Raw genomic sequence first — 26,734 nt, forward strand, 5'->3', positions numbered from 1 at the left:
GTCATTTCAATTGCGTGCAGTCTCACCTTAAAATCTAACACCATCTTCAACTGCATATTTGAAGCATTTTATTTTTCTGTCAAAATCTATTGACATGCATGTGAAATCGAATAATGCAACACAACCCTAAAACTAGTTTTTTCCTCTAATGTTAAGCATCACAACGGAAACGGAATGAAAACAAAGTAAATAAATGAATAAAAGTGCCTGCACCGCTGGACCGACTTTTATGTATTGACTATAAATAATAGTAAAAAAAAAAACAAAACAGAAGCGTCCTTGTGTTATATCATATTTTCTAGAAGGGTATGGAGGAAACTTTGACGCTTATGTGAATGCGCACCAATGAGTTTACTCTCCCTGATCACACACACGCTCTCTCCCTTGTATAACCATTTAGATAACAGTTCAGCCAGCCGTCGGCATAGCTTCATTCACCGGCAGCTGCGTCCTACCGATTTGCTCTGGCTTCTCTCTCGGAGGCGGAAGCCGTGGGTTTCCACGTGAAGCCGGTGACACCCTTATGTAAAGCGATTGACGGCGCCGGAGGCCAATGGCGACGCGAGCCGGCTGCCCTTCGCCCCGCCCCCGAGGAGGCGGAGAGCGCCGATTGGCTCGGCGCTGTGACACGGAGACGGGCAGCTCTTTATGCTAATAGCGGTGGAGTGGAGAGGGGCGGGGCTTAGGGGGCGGGGCGCTCCGATTGAGGTCACCACGTTAGACTGGGAGTGAGTGCAGAGTACCGGAGAGTGAGAGAACCGGAGCACCGGCAGCCGGTGGGACCGAGTCCGGATTCAGACAGCACCTCCTGTACAAGGCTCCGACGAAAGACGAAAGACCCGAAAACGAGCTGCTGCCGTCCGTCAGGTTGGTGGAGTTACAGTAGTAGTCAATACTGCATGTTGTGTGTTTTTAAAAGGAGAAACAAAAGAAGAAGAGACAACGATAATAGCTTTGGCGTCCAAGTTCAGAACGGCGCAGCAGCGTGAACCTGAAAGTTGCGTAACTGTGTCAGTGTGCGGGTCAATCCCGGTCAGTGGACTACAGCGACAACCTGACCTGACGGTGCTGCAGAGGAGTCCCACGTCGTCATGGTGGACGGGCTCTCTGGTGTCACTGTCACATGAAATCTGCCGGCATAACGCCTTATGTAAAGTCTACTGCAGCAGCACAAGGCGCAAGTTCACATGCTGCACCAATTAGAGCAATTTCTATGAGAGCCCCCCCCCCCCAACAAGAGACCAGGAGAAATATTTATATAAAGAACAAACCATCTGTGGAAACATTCGCTCACTCTCCTGTGCTTTGAAATGTCTTGTTGGCTGTGTATAGTTGAAGTAAACATTTTCTTTTCAGCTGTGGCTTCAACCTCTTAGAGATGATAAGGTTGGAGTTAATGTCCAGCATCACTGAGATGCTGTTAACTTGTCAGTGTTTAGATAATTTAATTCTCTCTCACGGGAGCTTTTACCTCTGAAAAAGGTTTCCATTTCACTTTTCATTTTACGTTAAAGGAATTTGAAATGAATGATATCTTCACTGTGCCATTGGCGCATATACTCAGGTGAACGGTTCAGTAGCTCTGAGATAAAGAAAGATGAGTAGTCATGTGCAATGCAGGGTCTCAGTCAGTGTCGCTTTGTGACTGGGGAAAAAAGAGAAAATGACTGACGTGTGTAAAGCTGGCAAGGGAGAAGTAATTTCAGGCTTGTTGATCTTGCTGATTCAGTGACCCAATAGTTTGGCTTCTCACCAGGCACAAATTTCTCCACCCACAAAAGCAGAACAAAAGGAAGATCAAGCAAATGATTCCTTTCCTTACAGGGCAACTTTATTCAAAGACTGAGGAGAAGTTCTTAAAGTTATAGTCCCTGGTCTGTTTATATGAAGTATGCTGTGTAAACTATGTAGTTTTACATGGAGGTCTGTAGCTGAACTAGTGGAACTGAGGAGGAAAATGGAAAAGATAAAGCCTTAGTTGGTTTGGAAGGTGCGGTAAGGAATAAATGTAGGTCAACAAAAGAAGAAACAAGCAACAGAGGAACCTCAGTCATGTCCTTACATGAAAGTTGACTTGTTGCCCTCAGTATTGGATATCAACAAGTACAGATAAGACTCCAAATTACAGCAAGAAATCACAGTAAATAGTTTAGACAGTAACAAGTAGCAGCAACATAAGCAGGAAATTTGCAAATACACACATGTCGCATACTTTCAGAAAAGAGTTAAACAATCATTAGTGCCAAGTAACCAACTTTTATACAAAGTCATGTGTGTTGTCAGCTGAACATTTTTTAAATTTATGCTGATGAGATAAATGCAAGATTTGTATCAAGAATGAGGCAGAGCTTTCTGATTACTTACTTTGGTGGCATGAATACATGTTCCCGCAGAGACAGCTTAAATAAAAACCTTTAGATCAGGTTAAGTAAAAAAATGTATTACAGAGAAATTAGCAAATAATCAAGACCATCAAATTAATGACTCTAACACGATAAACAGCTGTGAGACTACAGCTTCTGCTGCATGGTTTGAGATGGCAGATTAGATAATATGACCAAAGCACTGTTATGTGCAAAGTCACCAGGCATGGCGATGGGGCCGGTATTGCTTCCATGTTGTGGATCTCTGTGATCATGGAGAGTTACTATCGTCCAGTTTTATTTTTATTTTCCTTACAAAAAAAGTGATTTCTTTAAAATTGCCCCTTTCAAAGTATCCAAACTGTTGTAAAGGCCAAGTGTGCAGCATGTTCCCATTCATCCAGAATGGTCTTTTGATTGTATTAAAATGACTGAAAGGACCAGAGCAGAGTCATATTTAACCTGTAATTGTTTTATGTCTCTTATCTTGCCATGTTAACCACCTGTTCCTCCACGTTCCTACCTCACTTTGGTTTAACTGCTACTGCCACTGTGTGCTTTTCCCGTGCTTCTTCTTGTGCAGCATCTCAACAGGGTAAAAGTTGTTGAATTAGCCTCAGATAACCTCCACTGGAGAGATAGATTGGACACATAGATTCTAATCAGTAATAGTGAATATAGTGTTAAAACTGATGATTCCTTACTGGTTATCGTTAAAGCAAGTGAAGGTTTGATTGAGGGTACTACCTCCAATCTGTAATTCGGAGTCATTCATTTTTCACTGTAGCTAGAGTCAATATTTGACTGTCCATTTCTATTGCTGGAATATCACGTTTGACCATGGTTGGTCAAACAAGCTGTAGCTGTTGGTTTGGAGCTTCTAGATATCTATTTCAATGTGTCTAGATGCAAGAACTTTCACATTGATAAGCTTGAATTGTAGGTTGAACTATTCAGTTACCAGTTTTTTCTCACCATTTCATTGATGAATAATCCTCAAATAATTCTCAGTTGAGGAAGATTTGTATCTCTTGCTATCATAGCTATCACTGCTTCAACCTGTATCTCTGTGTCTTGGTGTTTCACCGGAACAAAGCAGCATTTGACAAACATGGATCTTTATAGGATATGTGTTTAGATAGTCCTTCTCTTTATTCTCCACTTAACTCTCAGGTCCTCTCTCTCTCTCATGCTGTCCTGGTATTAAGCCAACAGATTTGGCATGGTGTCAAGCTGACAACTGAATATCTGCCAGTGACTGTTAGCGGTGAACTCTTGGACTCTGTGGATGTTGGACAAATTGTCAGTGAACTTGTAATCTTTCAACCAGACTTTGAGGAGTAGTTTCTTCCTCTGCAGCAGCGCCTGTTAAAAACTTCTCTTTGCAATGTAAGCCCTGGTTAGCAGATTTGTGATAAATGTTTGGTATGTACTCTATATTGACTGAGTAAGTGGCAGCTCGTTATTTGTAATAGTTGGTATTCAGTGAACAAGATTTATATCTTACTCTGCAGAAAATGCTACAACCTTGAATCTGACTTTAAGGGCTACACCATACAGAACATAAGTCATTTCCAAACTCGGTAACGTCACTATAGATTCAATTCATGTAGCTGCAGGCATGAAAAACCCTTTTGGCAGTGGCTCAATGATTAGCACACATGAGCGTTATGTGCTCTCTGCTCTGCCCCACTTGGCACACAATTACCAGATACATTATATTATGCTATATTATAATCACTATATAAATTATAATCTTATGTAAGAATTGTGACTTTGTTTCACGTTGTGCGAGTAAGGTATAACTCAGAGTTTCAGATGAAACTGCAGTGAAAGTTTGATTTAAGTGAGCTGGGGACATACTGACGAATGTAGCAATATCAGGTGGAGAAACTCGTCTGCACCTTAACTAGCATTGATTGGCTAATGGCTAATTTTGACTTAGGTTTATTTTTTTTTATGTGTCTCCAGAGTGTAATATAGATATTTGTATATGCCAGCACCTAGTCGAGTTATTATTATTCACAGTTAACAGGTTAGATTAACGGGTTAAAGTTAAAGCAGCAGTTAAAGGTTAAAGCAGCACACATGCTACTTTTTTAAATTTCTTTTTAGTTGCTGTAACTTACAATATGGTTCAAGATTTATTTCAATTTAAACTCTCTTACAAAATCTTTCACTGCCTTATGCGCTTTTCAGGGTTGTCAGAAACTAAAAATATGAACTCAGAGCCATTGGGGTATTTCTGAATTGCAATTCTTTCATGGTTTTGATTCTGATGTAATGTCTCCTTCTGTAAATGATGAAAGTTTAATCCACATCTCCTTGTGTTTATTCCAAACCCAAACGTTGTTGATGCTCCCAAAATCACGTGATATTTACTTGGAAAGTTTTGTGGGGTTTTTTTTTTTGAACAGATAATTAAGAATGTTTTTTTCGTATTGTGTTCAAATCTGGTATTCGTATAATCTTGATTACTGCGTCATTTGATCCCTTGAGGCCACTGAAAAACTGGGCCAGCTGCTGGCTGACAACCTTTTGGGGCATTCAGATAAATGATGTCAAGTGTTTTATTTTGTTCCACAGTAGATGAAGCTTTGCAGGATAGTAGACCTCTGATTTTTTCTTAAAGACTTTTCTTAAAGGCCACATTGTCTGTATCAGTGAGCCACTGTACAACAGAGAAGCACCTGTATGACTTTTCAGAGGTCAGGGGTTAAACTGGGCTGTGTGCTTTGATATCATACCTGGCAAAGGGCAGAAAACCACTTGACGGAGATAGGGCGAAACAGTATTTTGCCTCTCTAAAGCATTTTTTACTACTTGTATGTCTAGACTTTCATTTCTGACGAAAGTGAATATCATTCAGTGAATCCAGTTGATGTTAGCATGACATTTAAATGCTTTTTCTGAAACTTTATTTCCACTTGAAAACTAAACAAATTAAATAGGATAATTATTTGTTGTCGTCACATGATTCATATATATTATCAATCATTAGTTTGTATAACTGGAAGGGTACAATGGCTGTGTCATTACTAACCTATACAACCTACCTCTCTCAACAGATTAATTTGGTCCCTTCATGATTCCCTGTCGCAACAGCCTTTTGAAAATGGGGTGATTGTGTCACTTCATCATCCAGTTAACTAACCTAGCTCAAGCCCAAGGCAGCAGATCTCCTGATGTCAGGAGATTCAGACCCCAAGACCTATAACTTCCCAGTTCTAGTGGACCCGGATGGAGCCTCGGTGTGTAGAGTGGCTGCCTCATGCAGCTCCATACCAAGGGGAGCTTCTGGATGCAGCTCCATGGCACAGCTGCACCGGAGAGGAGGCTATACCCAAGGAAGGCCTGGCCTAGGCCTTTCCTCAGGGGGCAGCGACAGCAGTGGACAGGACCCATCTGGATCACCGCACAATCTTCGTAAGAACACCCGCTGCCGGTCGCCTCCTGAGGAAGATGTGGAGATTAAGAGCAGCGGGTCCAGTGGGAGTGGGACTGAGTCACACGGCAATGAAAGCCACGGCAATGAAAGTCATGGTAATGAAAGCAACAGCCATGAGTCAATGGGCAGCTCCAATGGCAACAGCAAAGACTCTGCACTGCTGGAATCATCTGGAAGCAACAAAAGGTCAGTGTTTGTGTGAACACTGACATCATTAGTTGACCAAATAATTATTTTGGCCAACTGATGATGTCCTTGATTTAAACTCTAAAAACAATGAAGTACCAGCGTTGATACTGAGTACAATGATGCTGAAGTTGGTTTCTCTTTTCTTTGCCCCTATAATCAATCTAAACGTGCTTTAAAAGATGAAAAATCATGTCCGTTTTGCCTTCAACCAACTTAACATTATCATAATGAATTCAGCACTAAGCACCAGATGTTTTTACCGGTGTTGATTCAATGTTTGGAGCGAATGAGTGAAGATTGGTTTTAAATTATGTTACTTTCAATGGCACTCTTCCTGCCAGCTGAGCACTCTCTGCAAGTGACATTACAGTAAATCTGCCCATTAGGGATTTTGCTCGTCAGAACATTTTATTTTAGGAGTCATGTTGAATATGGATGAATTGAATGCCATTTTATTGAACCATAATCATTTTTCATGAACCACATCTGTAGCTAGCTCATGTTACATTCAAGTCACTCACATTTTTACAGTGGTAGTTTTTTTATGCAACTGTCTCAATTTTATGTAGGACAGAAAACATTGGCTTGTCTGGTATATTAGTTTTTTGGATGTGTGCATTTGAGAAGTAACACAAACTATAAACCTGATATTCACTTGCTCAAAGACACTGAGTAGTGTTTGATGTGAAGAGCAAAACAGTTCAAGGCTGCTTCCCACCTCAGTGCACTCAATGAGAGTTTGGTATGATCAAACATTATTATCAAAAGAAAATGTGGAAAAAACTACATCAACACTATCAGTGCATTCCTCTGATAGTCTGAAAATGAGCACAATTAAGTGTAAGTATAGACAGAAAGAGAAAGTGAGTCTATAACATAACTATTCTGAAGCATACAAAAACAATTACAATAAATACTGAACTGGAAAACCAGCTCGTAGGTCATTATCATAGGTCTATTACTCAGGTTAACGTCGACAAATGTCAGTCTTAACTCAATCTCAATGTGCCTTTACAGCTGACATGATAAGGACTTTTTTTCAGACTCTCTGTCTGTAGTTGTAAAGCCCACAACTAGAAGACAGAAGCTGGAATTCAGATCAAATTAAAGGGCAAGATATGTAAATAAAAATCCCAAAAGTTGAATGAGCGTGACTACAGTGGGACCAAAAATAGATTTTGTTGTAACGTCGGAAGTCTGCCCAGGAGATGTCTGAGTGTGTCTTGAAGAGTGGAAAAATTGAAGGGACTTTTGTTCCTAGTAGAACAACTGCATTGATGTCATCAGGGGGCTGGCGTTCTCTTAATGCCCGATGGGGTGTGCCAAGCTCTCCAACGCCTTCTTATTGCCACAGCAACGCTGTGTTTGTCTGTTTATCACTGGGCTGAGTAGGTGGAGTGCTGTGCTTTGACGGTCTTTTCTTCTAACCCTGCCCTCTCTCTCTTACCTCATTCAGATTTTTTTAAAACCCTCCCTCTTCCTGTTACAGATTTTGTGCACTCCAGGTCACGTCCTCATCTGCTCATGGAATGGGTTAATCTTTTCCCTATTATTCTCTCACCCATCCCTCTTTAATCAAACTTCTAGCCTTTTGTGTCCTTTTTTTGTAAACCACGCCCCCAATGGCAAAATGTTTTCCCAAAAAAGCGTATATTGGATATAACAAAAAACGGTTGGATGAGTGAACAGAAAAAACATCAATGAGGGGGAAAAAATTCCACAATGACAGACACAAGACACAACATGTACCTGGATAATGATCCTAATGGTTCGTGAAATGCTGTTTTGAAGCCTTGAGTTTGTAATTTGGTCATCAGCGCTAACCTGAGTTTATGAAGTCAGGGAAATATTATTTTTGAATGAGGTGGAATTAAAGAAGGGTGAGAGGTGGATCTGACCTGCTCTGTGCTCCTTTCTGTTTATCCGTGTGGTTGTGAATCACAGGGCACCCACAACTCCACGCATTACGGTCTTTTTTCCTAACCGTAATTTAAGAAATGAATATCATTGTGTTTTGATGTATTGTAACCCTGGAACCTATGTCCAGTTTTATATACAGCCTATGCTCACAACAATACAGGCCCTGTCCTTCTAAGAGAAAAACATTTACTTTATTTGGTAAAAATACCAACATCATTTCTACATATGAAAATTCATAAAAGTGTGTAGTGAAATTGCTGTAGTCCGTGAGAGAAGTGTCACTTCTCATATTGGTCATTTTCTAGTAAAACATTCAACCCAAAGAGTGTTGAAGGTAATAATAAATACTGGCAGGCAAAGTGTCACCCGGAACTGCCCATCACACTGTATAGGTGTATCTTATAAACTGATACCTCCAAATGAGGGGCCATCTTATGCTCGGAGAGGCTATTTGTAAATGTTGTGACTATATAAAGTCAGTTAATCCTGTTATTTATAGACACACAAATCTGAAAGGTGAGTTAGTGTGTCCTGGGAGCTGCTGATTTTCATGTATTAGTGGACTGTTAAGCTTGTAGGCTAATGCAGTGGGACACATACACACTAACCGCAGGCTTTTGTGGATGGATCATTTGATGTTTGCAGGCAAAGCAACCATTGCTAAGCAATGCTAAGCAAGCTAAATGTGTAGTATAATGTTTCAGTTAAAGAGGCTGCTGTCCAAACTCAGTAGATTTCTCTCCAAGAGGCCTGCATGTTAAGCCTAGAGTTTTTCTGTCAAAAGTCAAAAGCTATAAAAAAAAACTTATTAAGTTTGCCTGCATTATTTTAATGGATTTGCTCTGTTTTAATAAAATTTTTCATTTATAGGCATAGAGCCTGTTTAGAGTTATAATAAAGAATGGAAAAACACAGCAGACTTTCAGCCCACTGCAGCACCTCTTTGCCTTATTCAGATGCAACAGATTCATTGTGTTATTCATGTATCCTCTGTGAAATACGATGTCCTGACATACACCTGGTACGGTAAGAGGTCAGATGTTCATACTAGCCATCAGTTGAAGTTTTCTAATCAAACAAGGTCACTTTGCCCCGATCTTCACCTTGACCATGAGACACATGTTGCACAGAACGGACAGAAACTCCTCTGGCCCTTTGAGCTCCTTCTCTTGAGAAGATGACAGACTTACTCCAAAGCTGCAAATAAGCCCCGTGAACACTAATGATCATCCTGGTCTAAAACCAGCTGTGGCAGTCTTGAGTGATAAATGCTATATTTGGTAGATTTAGATACCTACTTTGGCTTGGAAAGGCTATTTGGAAAGGGGCTGTCTATTCTTATCCGGGTAAGCAGGTTCTTGATAGTAATCTGTGTTGTTACTCAGCTGAATCAGTGTCTCAGACAGCTGTTGACATTCTTTAGTTAAGCTTGTTGGCTAATACATTGGACCACAAATACCGTTCAGCGGACTGCCTGCCTTTTATTGGGATACGTGTTCTTAGACTTGTAGAAAATGGGCTGAAACTGCAGGAGCCATGTAATGTGTTATCCCTGCAGTTTATTGATTTCCTTACAGCTTTGGAGTGCTTTTTCATGGGAACCTGGAAGAAAAGCACAAGCAAAACAGCTGGTGTGACCATAATCACAATGAAATGATAATAATGATGAAGAAAAAAAAACAGACAAATAAATTATATATCTCAACCTTTTTTCTTGTTTCTCCTCTCCTTCTTGTCAACAGCTTGTCAGGTCACATTAATATTGGATTTTGGTTTGAATTGAAACTCAAATGTCTTCTCAAATTTTGTCACTGTAGTAATTGTTCACATTATAATATTCATAAAAATATATCTTTCTCATGACAAACACTTTGACTAGTCACAGCAGGAAAAGAACTGATGTTGAAAACAACATCAGTTGTTGAGCTGTGTGTGTGTGTGGTTGAAGGTTTTTATATATATATATATAGATGTGTGTGTGTGTGTGTGTGTGTGTGTGGTTGAAGGTTTTTATATATATATATATATAGATGTGTGTGTGTGTGTGTGTGTGTGTGTGTGTGTGTGTATATATAGCTTGGAAAGGTTATTTGTAAAGATGTTGTCTATTGTTAGTCAGGTAAGCAGGTTATTAATAGTAACCTGTATTGTAGCTCAGGTTAGTCATTGTCTCTGAGAGCTCTCGATTTAGTGTGATTAGTGCAGTGTTAAGCTTGTAGGTTAATGTCGTGGCATCCACATACATACAAACACACACACACCTTTATTGCCCTGCTTGCAGACCTTCCAGATAAATTCAACACATATGATAAAGATTCTTTTATTTCAGAATTGTGACAGAATTTTTCATGTTTATATCCAGTTCATATATTTTTGTAGCGTAAAGACTCTGAGTCTGGTGAACTGAAGAGTGGGGGACTCACACAGATGGAACAAATATTGATTATAGATATTGACAGTTTCCAAGAAAGATATTTTCCTGTTCTCAGACTTTCAGCAGCATCCCCTTTCACAGTTGTATTTTGGCGCAAAGTTCTTACTCTCATAATGCTTTCCTGCCATGCTTCCTTTGAGTTACAGACAGACACAAGTACCTCAGGGAGGTGAGATTGACCTCAGATTTGGAGTGCAGTTTCTTTCATTTCTTGCCTCCTAAATGGGAGGTAAAGCTGCATGCACACACTGTTCCCCATTCACTTCCACAAAGGCAAAAATCAATTGGTCTTTTTTGGTCTCACCTTAACAACATCCCATATTGTGAACTGAGTATACCCTTTTTTATGAGGTAATTTGAGCAACAGTGAAAAGGGAGTTGAAGTATGAATTGGGTGAATTTTGGACTTTGAAAGTATCAGAAAAGGATGCCAACCTTTTGTACCCTGGTGCACCACTGGATATGCTGACTTACTATTAACTAGGTGTGTCGGTCTTTCCCTGTATGTGATAATGTCTGACCATTTCAGTACGTCTTTTCCACGTGTTTTTGCTGCCAGATGTTCATTTGTCCTTTTCTCCTTTGCAGCTCAAACTCTCACAGCCCATCTCCTCCGAGCAGCTCAAACGCCTTCAGTCTGCTGAGCTCTGAGCATGACAACCCCTCAACCAGCGGCTGTAGGTAAGAGCCATGGCTGCTTCTGTGCGACTGAAATCACTACTTGTCACCATACGGGGGAATCTGTATTCTGCCATCAGTGTCAGTGCTTCCAACATAACATGTTTGTAATTTTAGTTGTGCAAAAGAACTTTTTCCTTACTTTATGGCTGACATGCTGCTGTGCATGTGTGTCATCGTGCGTCTTACAGTAGTCAGGAGTCTGCCAAAGCCAAGACACAGAAGGAGGTGATTAAAACCCTGAAAGAACTGAAGCTTCACCTGCCTCCTGAGAAGAGACACAATAACAAGTCCTCCACCTTGAACACCCTCAAGTACGCGCTGCGCTGTGTCAAACAGGTGGAAGGTAAAGTGGCTTGAGCGTCACTCTTTTGTTCTTCACTACAATAGCACACGAATTTATAGTTTTTCATAGATGTAGCTATTTGTTCTTGGCTGATGACGAAGCCAAAAAAGAAAACACATTATCTGAGCTTTAGAGAATACATCTATAGGCAGAGTAATGATCTGTAAATGCCTATTTCCACCCTGTCTAAATGTTCATAGCTGAGAGTTGGCAGATAACACTTCAAAAATACAGTCATAAGCCTGGCTGTTAAAACCTATGGAGCATTTTACTGTCCCACTCAGACATTTTTCTATCATTCAAAAACGTGCATGATGCCAAATTATGCACATTAAATGTTTTATTTCACTACTTTTGCTGGCTCCATTGTTCTTTTCACAAAGAAATAACAGTATTCAAGCACCATATATTCTGTATTTTCTGTATGGTTTGATCAGACTGTGGCAAAACATTAGATCTGTTTTTGCAGCCAATGAGGAATATTACCAGCTTCTGATGATCAATGACAGTCAACCCTCAGGCCTGGATGTATCTTCTTACACAATAGAGGAAATAGACAGTATCACTTCTGAATACACCCTTAAAAACAATGTAAGTATTTAAATTCTTCTCAATATTATTCCAGCAGCTTTATAGTCAAACATATTGACGATTCAACGATTCACAGTTATGCACTTCGGCTTTCAAACATTTAAGTGATATGTTGTCAGATTGTTTGTTCAATTTTTTTGCATTTATCCATCTGAATCCTTCTTGTGTCTTCTGCAGGACATTTTTGCAGTAGCAGTGTCTCTCATCACGGGGCGGATCGTTTACATTTCTGATCAGGCTGCCTCCATCCTAAACTGCAAAAGAGAGGTTTTCAAGAACACCAAGTTCGTGGAGTTCCTGACACCACAGGATGTTAGCGTGTTCTACAGCTTCACAACGCCTTACCGCCTGCCCTCCTGGAGTATGTGCACTGGAGCAGGTAGGAAAACACCACAGGTCCCAGTAGGCACAATATCAACTGTCACATCAGGGGCATCTTTGATGATTACTTCACTAATAACAATAGCAAGACAACTTTATTTTCTTATATGGCATGGCAATATGAAATTAGTCCCCACAGAGGACATAACTCTATCCGGAATTCTCACATTTCAGATGAGGAATAGAAGGGAAAACCTGAGGAAGATAGAATGAGTGCTAATGGAAACACAGCCTGCTACCAATAAGTTCTGGCTGTCTTGAACATAACATTCATAAGGCCAATCCTGTTGTCCTGTCCAATGAATGGACTGAGCTATCTCAGTCTGAATGCACAAATATACTCTGATTTGCTCTGAACCTTTCTGGTAGGATTTCTTTCTCATATGTCCGAAAAAATGAAAATGGAATAAAAGGGACTCAACTCACTGAAATGCATAACTAAATGTTAATGGTTTTTGATTGAGCCCATCAAACCTCAATTGCCTACGGGAGCTGGGACTCCTAATAGCATTCGGTGTTGCTTTTGAATTTACATATTTATTTCCCCTTTTCAGAGTCATCCCCGTCTGACTGCATGCAGGAGAAATCCTTTTTCTGCCGTATCAGGTGAGTGGATGTTGGTTCAAACAGTGTCAGGCCATCTGTTTCTCCAACCTGTTTGTGTTTTATATTCATGCTTTTATTCCACTCTGAATGCTTGTCAATTAGTTTGTGACATCATAAGCGAGTTAGCTGTAATAGGATGCTTTTTTCCAGGTCAGTGTTATACATATTGAGAGGCATACACATGAAAAACACGCACGCACGCACACGCACACACACACACACACACACACACACACGCCACTTTATTGTATTTGTAAGAACTTCCATTGGCAAGCCTCCTTTTTGTTTTTTTTAATTGCTCACCTCAAATCTGATCTTTCTATCACATAATGTAAAGTGCTGTTGATGGTGTTTGCAGAAACATCAACACATCATCACAGGCCTCAACCCCACAAGAGATTTTAGAACGTATTCGTCAACATTTAGACAGATTCAGATGGAAAAATAAGTACATGGTTCCCCCATGTGTTCAGAGTCTTGAATTCCAAAATCCATAAACCTGGACAGAGAGTATTTGTAAAGACTTGATGTCTTCTTATATTTGCAGCGGTGGGAAAGAGCGTGAAGGCAATCTGGAGTACTATCCATTTCGCATGACACCCTACCTAATGAAGGTTCAAGACACAGAGCATGCTGAGGATCAGTTCTGCTGCCTCCTGCTGGCAGAGCGGGTTCACTCTGGTTATGATGGTAAGATCCTGGCTGCTGGTTTGGAAAGATAAATCATGAATCAGACAAAACTCTGAAAAAGTTATTTAGTTACTACTATCAATTTGTCAAAAATCAATAATCTCAGAAAATATAAGTAGTCTTTCTGAAAGTTAGGATGTAAGGAAAACATTCAAACATATAATTTAAAGTAAAAGAAATGTGTTAAATAAGCACTTGAACCTGCTCCTCAGTTTTTACTCCTGTGAAAGGCTCATATCTTTGATAAAAGTTAAATACCACTTCTCTTTGGGAAATTTTAATATTATTTAATCTCTCTTCTCTTTAATCTTATCTTCCTTCAAGCTCCCAGAATTCCCACAGACAAGCGCGTCTTCACCACCACACACACTCCAAACTGCGTGTTCCAGGATGTGGATGAGCGGTAAGCGATTGCAAGAAAGTTTCTACTGCAGAACAGAAAATCTTGAATACTTGCTCAGAAATGTGCGCTGTGCAGTTTGTATGATTTGAATTACTGCTAGTTAACTAACTGAGATTCTCTGTGTTTTGTTTGTTTCAGGGCAGTTCCTCTGCTTGGGTATCTCCCCCAGGACCTGATTGGCACACCCGTCCTCCTTCATTTGCATCCAAATGACCGACCGATCATGCTAGCCATTCACAAAAAGAGTGAGTCTACAGAATCAATTAGCTTAAGAATTGTCTCTGTCTACAGAGAAAATCTGTCCCCACAATGGTCAAATTGTGTTGGGTTGTTTTTTTTGGGGGACTTTGTCTACAGTCCTTCAGTTTGCAGGGCAGCCATTTGACCACTCATCCATCCGATTCTGTGCACGAAATGGAGAATATATCATCCTCGACACCAGCTGGTCCAGTTTTGTCAACCCCTGGAGCCGCAAAGTATCATTTGTCATTGGAAGGCACAAAGTCCGAATGTAAGTATTAGACTTGTAATTTCTAAGTGGACTGATAGAGAAAAGTCATTGAAGATGTCAGACATAACTCTAACCAATTCGTTTTTACAGGGGCCCAGTGAATGAAGACGTTTTTTCAGCCCCAGCCTCTTCTGGCGGGAAGCTAAAGACCATGGATTCTGACATTCAGGAGATTACTGAACAGATTCACCGCCTCCTATTACAGGTGAGAGGGCATAAAAAATGAAAGAGATTTTAGATGTGCAAGAGCAACTTTAACACCTTTAGCCATAAAAGTAACTAAAGAACAAACCAAAATGTAGAGTAACACACCCCCATTTTAATCTTTGTATTCTCTCTCTTTATCTGCCAACAGCCAGTTCATAACAGTGGCTGCAATGGCTATGGTAGTTTGAGTAGCAACGATCACCTTCTGGGCATGTCCTCCTCCAGTGAGAGCCTGAACAAGACCAAGTTTCAATACGAAGAGCAAGAGGAAGATGTGAGCAGCAAAGTTAGACCTGTAAGTAACACCAAATACCGCCCAGGTCATACAGGGACAGGAAAATGTGACAATATGAATGGGCTGTCTGACTTTTCGCAATAACTTAACACACTGATCTTCAACGTCCAGCTGGATGTATACATTTCTTGTTCTATTGCATCATATCTTCATTCTGATATATATCTGCTGTTTCTACTTAGACTGTTCTCTATTCCACTTTACAGAGAACATTCCAGGAAATCTGCAAGGGTGTTCACCTCCAGAAGAGCCAGGAACAGCAGACAATCAAAGCAGATAACAAGAAAAGCAATGGCAGTAAGTCCAGCTGATGATTAACTGCTTATTTGTGCGTCGATAGTTGGGAAAGTGTATCAAACCCAGACAGAGAATTAGAAAGCAGATGGGTCCTTTTGCAACTCAATTGTTTGGAAAATGTAATATTTGTTGTACAAATATTCCCATCCTGGACTCATCCCCCAATTCCTGGCCTCTCTCCAGAAGAGCCTGTAATGAGGAGTCCAGCTGTGGTGCGGCCCAAAGACTCAGCTGCCTCTTTCAATTGGAAGGAGGCTGTGGCGACTTTGGATGAAAGCCGAGCATCGTTTCAGGAGGAGATGGCCTTCAATGATCAGACTGTCTACTCCTACCAACAGATGAGCTGTTTGGACAGTGTAATCAGGTACAAAGCTGACATCATTTTTATCTGTGGTAGCCCACTGTAGCCAGCTTTCATCAACAAATTTCTTGTCAAACTTAATTTGCTCTCTGGTGTGACATGTAGAACTTTTTGTTCAGCAAGCTGAACTAAGGAACCCAAATGTTTTTGATTTTCATCTGAACAATAACTTCACCCCAGAGTCTGAGTTGTGTTTTGAGTCGATCCTTCTTCAAATGTGAATTTCTTCATAATTTATACAAACGTTGATTTTCGATTGATTAGGATTGAATGGTCAAATTCACAGCTCATGGAGACATCAAAAAAGTGTTGTTTTACTTCTGCATGTAGCTCACTGATAAGAATGCATGGAATAAATATGGAAACTCCTGTTATTATGTTTTCTGTAGGTATTTGGAGAGCTATAATATTCCCATCACCATGAAGAGGAAGTGTCATTCTTCCTCCAACACAACCTCATCTAACTCAGATGAGGATAAACAGAAAGGCTCCAACGACATGCAGGTGTCTGAAGGTGGGTCTGCTGCAGTTCATAGCTTGAAGGGACACTTAGTGTCAAATCATCATTCAAAGTTAAAGCCTTCTAAGGCCACACTCTTTAAACGCCCTTGATAAGTCTCTCTAAGACTCAACAATGCCAGAACCTTGTCAGAATATCTTGTTCTCTGTTCTCTTTGGCAGAACCAACCTTGTTGAAGGATCAGTCTGGTTTTTCCGCTTTGGATGATCAACATAAAAAGTCCAGTGACGCAGCCACAGCGGTAGTGGGCACTTCGCTGCCCCTACCTGTGCCTAACAAACCAGAAAGCGTGGTCTCCATAACCAGCCAGTGTAGCTACAGTAGTACCATAGTGCATGTTGGGGACAAGAAACCTCAACCAGAGTCAGGTACAGTGCCATGAAAAAGTATTTACCTCCAACCTGATGTCATCTATTATGGCATATTTGTTTCACTGAGGTTTTATTGTCAAGACAAAATGTACTAATGTAAGATAAAAGGAACCCAAGTTAACACACAGTTTGGCTTATTGTATAATTTGCTCACTGAGCAAAGACTATCTCACAAATTATAAAAGGCACTAGAAACACTCTACAAACTTATCAACAAAATATCCGTATTAATATAAATATAAACGTCATATTCAAAAATCTGTTTCCTGATTTAGTATTATTTCATTCTTTTCATAAAATATTAGATTTGGATGGTCTGTTCGGTTTGACAAATATTCTATCAAAGAAGAAATTGGGGAAGAGCCAAATGGTTTTTCACAGCACTGTAAATGCAACTTTACGCATGTAGCTTATGTGTACATGATTTCTTTGTCTTTGCGTGTATATATAAATGTGTGTGAGTGAGTGAGTGTGTGTCCACTTTATCAGGGGATGAATGGCATGGCACTCTATTTCCCAAAACACAGAAAAGGCAACTCTTTCCACTATGTAAAATTCTTAGATCTGATTAGATGATGCAAATGTTACGCCCCATTAATGAAATAACTTCAACTGTTGCATTTTCAGCCTGATGTAAAAACACATCAGTGGTGCTGTTTTATGCAGCAATTTTTGCCTGGAAAAATCTGTTGTTGTAGTCCATAATAGAAACTAAAGCTGCTGATGGTAATATAGTGCTACTATCTAATGAAGGTTTTATCATCTGATCATGTACAGATCATGAACACTAGTGATGTAGTTAGACAGAAATGTCAAGACCGACAATGTAGTACAAGTTCAAGTAAGACCTATTCAGTAGGTCAGAGTTTGGGCCAAAGTGTATGCGAGTAAATAATGTTATTGTTAATGACTGTACAATTGTGTAATTTGACCAGCACCCTCTGAGAGTTTGGGAAGTAGGTGCCAGTTCTGGTGTTCAGTTCTGTCCTTTCCAATATCCCACAATGGTGGACCAAATTGTTCTTTTGTCGTTCTCTCCACAAATGTTGCATTGGATAAAACTTTCACTTCTATAACTTATATGTATGTTAAAGTTGTTTCCCGGCTGTCATCCAAGCAGAGATCATAGAGGATGTACAAGGAACAGGAGAGACGGTAGAATCCAGCCAGAACCCGGGGGTCCCTCCCTGTGCTGTGTCACCTCCCAGTCACGAGGAGAGGGAATCCTACAAGAAGCTGGGGCTGACCAAGCAGGTTTTGGCAGCTCATACGCAGAAGGAGGAGCAGGCCTTCCTGTACCGCTTCAGAGAGCTTCGTGGTGTGTCAACACTCAAAGCAAACTGCTCTCAGTACCTGGAGCGCCAGAAAGACCAGATCGCCAGCTATGGTGCCTCTAAACACCACACCAACAAATACTATGAGAGGCAGAATTCCAATTTATTACGATGTACGGGAACAGCTTCTCTCTACATTACTAACTTTTTGCTCAGAAAGTTATTTTGTGAGAACTAAGAGAATTGACAGGCCAGACAGACAGTTCAGTTTTTAATGGGACCCCATGTATTTCATCTGGAGGAGGAAATGTTAAATGATTTAAATGAGTTAAATGATTACCTCTAATTATGGTAACTCTTTTCCTGTAAGACAAAGGACTATTACGTTGTTGTCCAGCATTCTTAGCATGTGGTGTAACAGAACAATGGATGGCTCAGATGCCATCATTTTAGATATCTTGGCAACTGTTGGGTTATTGTGTTTCTTGTCCCATCAGACTCTGTAACAATGTTGCTGCGGTGTTAAATTTTCACTTTTATGACTACACTTTTTACAAAAGGTTTTTGAAATGATTTACAGCACTCAGTCTTGGTCAGCAACTTGGTCTCAGTTTTGATAAATTGGAATTTTTTCTCTCTCTCTAATTGACCTTTTTATTTTTGCATCTTACTGACAAATGTCAGGTTAACAAATCGCTTAACAAATTTTGTTCTTATTGTCCCTTTAGCTGCACCCATTGCTCGAGCCAAGCAGGGTGGACCAGGCGCAGAGCACAACACACGGCGAAGCACACGGATCAAAAAGACCAAGACGAAGCGAGCAAAGCAAACCGAGTCCTCGGACAGCACGGTGTCTCAGCACAGACAGCAACAGCTGCGGCCTCCTCTTCTAAACCACGGCCTTAACCCAACCTCTTGGTCTTTCTCTGACACCTCACAGTCCACCTTCCCAATGGCCTATCCCACTGTGATGCCAGGCTACCCACTTCAGGTTTACCCCGGAGCCAGCTCAGTAACTACCCGCAGAGACACCACTCTAGCAGGCTTCGGGGACAACCAGGGTGCCCAGGCGCCTTCTTGCCCACCAGCCATGCATCCTGCTCAATACACTGCCCCCATTGTAACCCCTGTTGTGGCTCTAGTGCTGCCCAACTACATGTACTCTCCGATGGCCCCTGGGCCACCACCACCACAGCCAGTGTACCATCAAGAGGCCGGGGCAGTTCCCACCCAGTTACAGCCTTTTGGTCAGGCTGCCTTTCCAGGACATGCTACCTTTGCAGTTCAGCCTGCCTTTGGTGTTCAGAGTCAGTTCAACTCCCAGAACCACTTTGCTCATCAAGCAGGCTACACATCCCCACCCATGGAAACCCCAAAGGCCCCGGCAGAGGGCCAATCTCGGGCCTCAACCCCACAGTCTGGAGCAGGAGGAGGCCAGACATCCCCACCTTTGTTCCATTCTCGCTGCAGCTCACCCCTCAACCTGCTGGAGCTGGAGCTGTCTGTGGACAAGCAGGACAACACCGTGTTGGTCTCTGCAGGACAAGGGACAAATGTCTCAGAAAGGGAGAAAGCTGCTTGTGGCAACCAGACCAAGGAGAGGGAACTGAAGCAGGTAAACAAGGGAAAGAATGTCTTCAGTTTGCTGTCTTCTGTTTCCCTTTCCTCCCCAAGTCTAATATTCCTCACCTATTTACCTTCTATAAATGTCAGGATGAAATGTCATTGCCTAGCTGAATTTAATCACTGGGGCTTATTCAGGTCCCCTTAGTGAGGCCCCTGAGACACCCACTACATGTCTCCAAGCCTTTTGGGATTTGATGCCATTGTCACAGTGATTCCTCCGAATAATTCACAGTATTAAATTGCAGCTTTTTGCTTGTATTTCTATGCTATGTGTAAAGTCAAGTCCATTTAGACTCCTCAGATGAAATGTGGCCCAGGGTGTTAACACATGATGTTATTATCCCTTACACCCTTTAGCTATCTCTCAGTCTCCTTGGTCCACCTGGACCGTTGTATTGTGAGGGTACGACCTGTGCCTGTGAGCGTTTGTCTTGGGATAAAGTGTGCTCTAGGCAGAGGGCTTACAGCAAAGAGGTAGGCAACTCATCAGAAAACCTCCACATTTCTCCAATCCCATTCCCTCGATTCCATATGTCAGTTGTATCTGTAACAATTTATCTTTTTTTTTTTTTCGATCGTGACTTTTTCAGTTATAGTCTCTGCACTGTTCAATCGAGTGAAGCATGTTACACCAGGTGGCACTGTTTCCAAAACATGAGACTGAGAATCTTTAAAAAGACTTAACAAAACCTAGAAGGCAAGAGACGTATCACAAAATTTACTGCTGGAAAATGTCTACTCAGTTAAACCAAATCCATATTACAGTACACAGTGATGCTGTACTGTATGTATGACTTTATGCTTGCATGCAGGATATCAGCCGTGGAAACCAGCAAGTACAAGTTTTCTCTGTATTCCACTGAAATGACGACGATAAACGCTTAAAGCAAGTTCTTTACCGCTGGTGCCTCCACATTAATACAAATAATCTTTTTCCAAACTCATACATATAATGCAAATGCTTCTACTTGTAGATGAAATAAAACATTTACACTCCATTAAATCATCTGGAGACCCAGATTGTTCTCATTTTCTAGCTGAACAACCTTAAGAGTATGCTATTGTTGACTAAGTGGCTGGTGAAATGGATAAGTTTCCATGCTAAAGATTCTCCAAGGAAAGTCTTAAAATGCAGCACCTGTCTGTATTACAAAGATGCACCCAATGAAGTACGAGTGCTGCAGTCTGTTGGCCAGAGCTATGAAATGAAGCACATCTTTCATGGTACCACACTATTGTCTTTGTTTTTGCAGACAAGCTCGCGCGGTGACGGAAACAACAGTGACGCCAATTCCTCATCCAGCGACTTGTTTGACATTATACTTCACGAGGACTCCTGTTCAGGCACGGGCTCGGCCACCTCGGAGTCCATGGGGTCAGGGTCCAATGGCTGTGGAACCTCAGCCAGTGGGACCTCCAACAGCGGGACATCTAAGAGCAGGACGTCAGCTAGTGGGACCTCTGGCAGTGGAACAGGTCTGAACTGAACTATCAGTATCATCTGAATAGCATGAGATCAGGTCAACTTATCACATCCTCAGGGGAAAATAAGGAGGTCAAACTAACACCAAGTTGAATCACCTTTGTTATTTTATTGCCTAATTCCTAGTTTTGTGTTGTTTTTCTGTCGGCTTTAACAGCATAACATGTTTCTAGTCCCCAGATTAAACATTAACATGTTTAATGTGTTGTCAAATTATTTAAAATCCATTGATGATATATTTACCGAGTTATGAAAATGTCAAGCAAAAGCAAAATAATGTGCCATTGGTCAAATATGCTCTGTTTTTGTACCAAAGAAACGTTTTGTGTCAAACTTGGGATACTATATTTTGATGTTTTCAGGAAGCAACAACAGCAGTAAATACTTTGGCAGCATAGACTCATCTCAGAACAGCCAAAAGGTCGAGGATCACCTGAGGAGCAGTGAGGGAAGGCTGATGGAGATGGATCAGAATGACCACTTCATCAAGTATGTACAGCAGGACCCGCTGTGGCTGCTCACGGCCAACACAGATGACAAAGTCATGATGACCTATCAGCTGCCCTCACGGTGAGTAGGACAGGGGTTGGCCGAGGAGGAGTAGGATAGTTGCGCTTTCTGATAGTTTTTCAAGCTTTTGGTTCTTAGTGAAGGAGAAGTGAAAGCATCTTGCCATGTTAGAGAAGAATGAAAATGTGTTTTAGACTTAAAATTGTCCTGGATGTTAATCCTTGATTTCGCTGCAATCACACATACATAGTCAGCACCTTGTTATCTGACAGCTGACAACTCCGGGCACATGGAAGAGAGGATTGTTTATATATGAAGTGAGAAGCGTTCGTAAACCAAAAAGTCACTAAATGTCACTAAATAGTACTTTCTAGACACTGCGCACAACACAGCCCTGATAACTGAGCTTGACAAAGGGCCCAGATTACAGTCTGAGCTCAAATCCTTGGTCAGGTAAGACTTGGTATCTGGGCAGCTGTGGCTCAAGAGGTAGAGCAGATCATCCAATAAGCAGACGGTTAGTGGTTTGAACCCTGGCTCATCTGGTCTGCATGTTGAAGTGTCCTTGGGAAGGTTTTATAACCCCAAGTTGCCTCTGATGGCACTTAACTACTGTTAAGTGCCATCAGGTGCCAAAGGTGCCAAAGGTAGTTGATTCCTAACTTTTGGACATTATCTGACAGTCATCTCATCTGTGCATTAAAAACAGCACTCAGGATTTTCTGTTGTGGCCAACTTCTTTAAATCCAAGAATCAGAATCAGTGTGCATCACTTGCATGACAATGCTGTGGCATCAGTGGCAGTTTTTGACCACTAGATGCCACCTTTATTTAAACCTGGAGTCAGTAGATTAAAGACAACCCAACTCTTAAAATAATTTGCCATGTATGATTGATGGGTGTCGTGTTGAATGTGGCTGTCTGTGTGTTTACTTGTTCCTGCAGTGACTTCCAGAGAGTGCTCAGAGAGGACAGAGAGAAGCTGAGGCTGCTGCAGAAGGGCCAACCCCGCTTTTCAGAGGAGCAGACGAAGGAGCTAGCCGAGGTCCACCCCTGGATCAAGAAGGGATGCCTACCCAAGGCCATGGATATCAAGGTAGAATAAGAGTATTAGATTCAGTTCAGTTTAAGTGTGTTTGAAAGCATTTTTTTAAATTAGAGTTCACATATGGGTTGAATTTTTAAGATAATATAGTATAATCAGTGTCCAGAGGCAGGTTTGAAGTCATATTAAAGCAGCAGGAGAATGGCAACACCTGTTTTTATTCGAAGTGAATTTCAGCAAAGATTATTTTATGGGCTCAGTTGGTATTTTAGAAAGAATGCTTGCAACAATTAGGGATCTGTTGCGCAAAAAGGTTTATTCAAAGTTTCACCAATTGCATGTATAATCTAACTTGATTTACTGTGCCTGGTTGTTTGTCTTGGTCTCGAGTTATTACCTAAAAGAGCATCAGGCTAAAATTAACACCCAAGACTGCTTTTCTTTTCTTTTTCTTCTCTCTGCTGCTACACTCACCTTTCACCTGAATGCCTAATTTAAACTGTGGGTTCTTTAAGGTGTGCCTCTGGTGTGACAGTGCCTCAGAAGCTGTAGACGCAAGAGCAGCAGCAGCAACTGCTGAGGATCAGCGAGACCTGGACATTAATGTTACAGAGACGAGAGGGGTCAGCTGCCGGCGCCGGCCCACAGAAAAGAACTTGGACACTGTCGTTATTTCCTCTCACTGCCCCTCTGGTGGCTCCAGTTCTCAAACACAACCAGCCAGACAATAAACTGCTCTAGATAGAGCAGCATATACTACTCATCAGCATCATGCTCTGCATGACTGTGAAGAGCAGCTTCTTGTAGCGGGTCAAGAAGCACCACAAGATTCTTCATTTTTTCTGTTTCCGTTGCTGTTTTGTGAGTTGTACCTGTGAATGTGACAGGCAACAGCCAAGACCTTTGTAAAATGTAAATATATGTTGTGTACATAAAATTTCATTTTATTTTATTATACGTATATGGTGCACCAGGTAGGATTTTTGGTCCTTGTTGCACTCAATGCCTGGGAATGTTCTTTTATTTTTTTTTTTCTGTGTAGCATTTAGTAATATGCAGCACTTAAGCAAAGAGTCTCATGCACTGATTAGGACATGCAGACAAAAAAACATCCAGCTAAAGGCTGTTCTAGTCACACACCAGGATGTGGTTCAGTGGTGTACAATTCGCACAGTTTGTGATAGAGCTTAGCTCAGATTTCATTTTGTGGCATCATTTCCTCAGTTTCAACAATACTTTACAGCGTCAGCTTGTGGCATGAGAGGGAAGAAAGCTAAGTTTCATTACCTCTGATAATATTTACCCATCAAATACCAAATTACATAATACATAAGTGCACTTTGTGGCCTGCACTGAAAAAGTAAACAATGTTGACAGTGAGTTGCTACAAAGCCAATGCCAGTGTTCGAAAGTTTTCACCCCCTCGATTCTCACCAGGTGCACAAAACATCCTCACATTGTATTCTATATTTATATTGGTAAAGGAGTTATCAACATATACTTGAGGTACAAGTAAAACTTTTATATATATATATATATATAGGGATATTGATCTGCAGTCAGGATGAAGGTGGTGAAAACATATGAGACTGGTGAAAATTCAGAAATAGACTCACACAGCATCATGTTACATTTAATAGTTGGATTTCTCTTCTCTGGCATTTGAAAGCAGCAAGTAATGCAACTGTAAGTTTCCGCTGAGTGTCCATAATTGTAATGATTAGTTTCTGACTTAGTGTTACATCAGTTTCAATACCAGCTGTGAAACTTTCATTAACTTGTTTAGCAGATGCCTCCTCTAAAGACACACGCGTTTCTTAACAGTAGACTCTGAGCATATGTATTTTTACACACAGTTATTATTTTTAATTTGTTTGAAATGATGTAAAATCCATCTTAAAAAGGCGAATAGGACCAAGTTTATTTATATTTAAAGTACAATCACTAAATGTGAGGTTTGTCAACATTAGGACAATCCCTGCCATGCACCAGGCTTTACATGCTTGTGTGTGGTGGGTGCTGAATATAGAATGGGGAAGACAAAAATGTGGATGTTGTCCACACATTTTGAAAGTGTGCTACATGACACTTGAGCTGGTCTGATGGCTCTCGTAAATCTGCAGAGGAGCATCCTGTGGAAGCGACTGGAGCTCATTACCGTTCAGAGCAGACGTGTTGGCTTCAGAAGTCTGACTTTAGGGTTATTGTACGGGTATAAACAGCTCACACAGATGTCACTTTGAAGCTTATTCTGGCATTTCAAGGGAAACACTACTCTTGAATGACTCACTTGAACATTTACCTATTTTTGTCTCTTGTATTTCAGTTATTTAAACAGGCACCGGCAACAATGCACCTCTTTTTTAAAAGAAATATGTCTTCACAGCCCCTTATTTTATTTTATTTTTTAATCTTTCTGTTTGTTGAACTTTCTGGAAATAAAGATATTGCCTAACTTACAGCGAAGATCGCAGCGTTTTCTTCCGCTCGGACTGAAGTTCCCTCTCTGTCTCACACTGACATTTGACAGGTCCCACCTGTTGGAACAGCGACAGGTCAAAGTGAACAGATATTAGTGAAAATAGTGATTTCAGATTGCGGCTGTTTAAACCCAACGAGCTGTTAATGAGTGTAAACCACTTAATAAACTATTGATCGATGCTTGCGGCACGAACTGGATCCACAAGGAGCCAGTCGGTGATGACTTCTCAAAAAGGAAGAGTGCATTATTTTTGCTTTGGTCTAAAATAAAACTCCTTGGGTGAGTCACAAAACATAAAACGTGCACTGCGGTGAACAGATTGGTGTGTCGTGATATCTTCAACATAAATCTTGACATTCACCTTCCCGATGCGAATGTCTGTCCGTCCGGCGACTGCAGCAATAGCTGGCATGTTTGCAGACAGACGGTCATTTCCACGGTTCAAAGCGCCCCCCTCCCCTCCTGCTGCTCACACCTCCAGACTTCTGCTAAATTGAGTCCGAGGTGTGAAATCGGGCGTTTTGCCCTCCTGCAGCGGCCATTTACACCTCAACGAGGCCGCAAATCCGGTCCAGTCACCTCACAGACACACATCTGAATCAAGTTCATCATTCTGGATTAACATGTTTCTGTGGTGCTTTCCAAACAGCCAGTCAGGATTTAACAGCTCTCATCGGTCGGATGGGGTCAAACCTGCAGGTGATGGATGGAGAAGGCAACTGAGAGCTTCATGGTCATATTTTATATTATTGGATTAATATTGTTGATGCATTGCGGTATATGTGTCATATAAATGTAATGGAGCCAAAAAAAAGGTCTAATAGTTCCTCTGAAATCAACCAAAGTAGAAGTATAAAATGAAAATATTCAGCAGTATTAAAAGGCTGTGTCTGTTCAAGGCAGAGCTAATTATCAACTAATTTACAATCTAATGTTCAATAATGTAATGGATCATTCTTTATGAATCAATCACTATAGCATTTTGGATTGCACTGTCCTAATCTACAAAGTAACTGGTAACTGTAGCTGTCTGATAAATGCAATAGATGAAGGAATTTCAGTATATATATACCTGTCTAATACAGTGCAGTGTAGATATAAAAAGTATTTACTAAAACTCCTTCAGAATAGTTTTCAATTGCACTTTGTTACTGAAAAACTGCCACATCAGTCAGGTGAAACACTCCTGGAACAGCCACATGCTCATTGTATTAATTCTTTTCACCACAGATCCCTCTCATTGGAGGCGTTTCAAGTCAGAGAAATGACACTTTGAGTGAATATCACAGGAACACCAGCCAAGACATCTGACTATAGATGGCTTGCTCGGGATTAGTGTCCTTTCTTATTCATTTGGAGCTGCTGGAGGTGATGGTGCAGAGGCAGAGCAGTGTCTGTGGTTCTCACCAGGACCACACAGGTCATGTCTGAGCATGCAGACACAAGCTTTCAAAGTGTCTCTGTGAATTAGCATGAATCTTTTGTCTGCATTCTCCTACTAGTGAAGGTGGCATGAACAGAGCTGTGTAGATTATTAAATTAGTTTATTAGTCATTTCCACTGTAGAAAATCCCATTTATAGTAAGGTAAAATATAAAGTAAAACTGAGTGGTGGCTTTGTTATTTCAGAGCCCAGATTAATGGCTATGCAAGTTATTTGTGCCCATGTTATTTTTAAAACTAAGATTAAAAAAAAACTGAAG

The 26,734-nt window shown here is 41.0% G+C and overlaps 1 protein-coding gene across 4 annotated transcripts; it reads left to right on the forward strand.

Moving 5' to 3' along the window:
* Nucleotides 1-743: 743 nt before the first annotated feature.
* per2 (period circadian clock 2) lies at nt 744-25,002 on the forward strand. 4 transcript variants are annotated; one of them, XM_029525610.1, is made up of 24 exons: nt 744-867; nt 5,432-5,997; nt 10,943-11,035; nt 11,224-11,378; nt 11,848-11,969; nt 12,147-12,348; nt 12,905-12,956; nt 13,504-13,646; nt 13,971-14,049; nt 14,188-14,294; nt 14,407-14,560; nt 14,651-14,765; nt 14,916-15,062; nt 15,269-15,359; nt 15,543-15,723; nt 16,110-16,234; nt 16,402-16,608; nt 17,732-18,058; nt 18,614-19,500; nt 19,869-19,985; nt 20,765-20,987; nt 21,357-21,564; nt 22,450-22,600; nt 23,065-25,002. In XM_029525610.1, exons 2-24 carry the CDS (start codon nt 5,549-5,551, stop codon nt 23,278-23,280), a joined length of 4,551 nt encoding a protein of 1,516 aa, XP_029381470.1. In that variant the 5' UTR covers nt 744-867; nt 5,432-5,548; the 3' UTR covers nt 23,281-25,002. The 4 variants fall into 4 exon arrangements, with proteins under 4 accessions (XP_029381470.1, XP_029381471.1, XP_029381472.1 ...); XM_029525611.1 differs by having other exon boundaries at nt 17,732-17,998; XM_029525612.1 differs by lacking the exon at nt 19,869-19,985.
* The last annotated feature ends 1,732 nt before the right edge of the window (nt 25,003-26,734 follow it).

The sequence above is a fragment of the Echeneis naucrates genome, chromosome 17, assembly GCF_900963305.1.
Source record: "Echeneis naucrates chromosome 17, fEcheNa1.1, whole genome shotgun sequence".
Lineage (NCBI taxonomy): Eukaryota > Metazoa > Chordata > Actinopteri > Carangiformes > Echeneidae > Echeneis > Echeneis naucrates.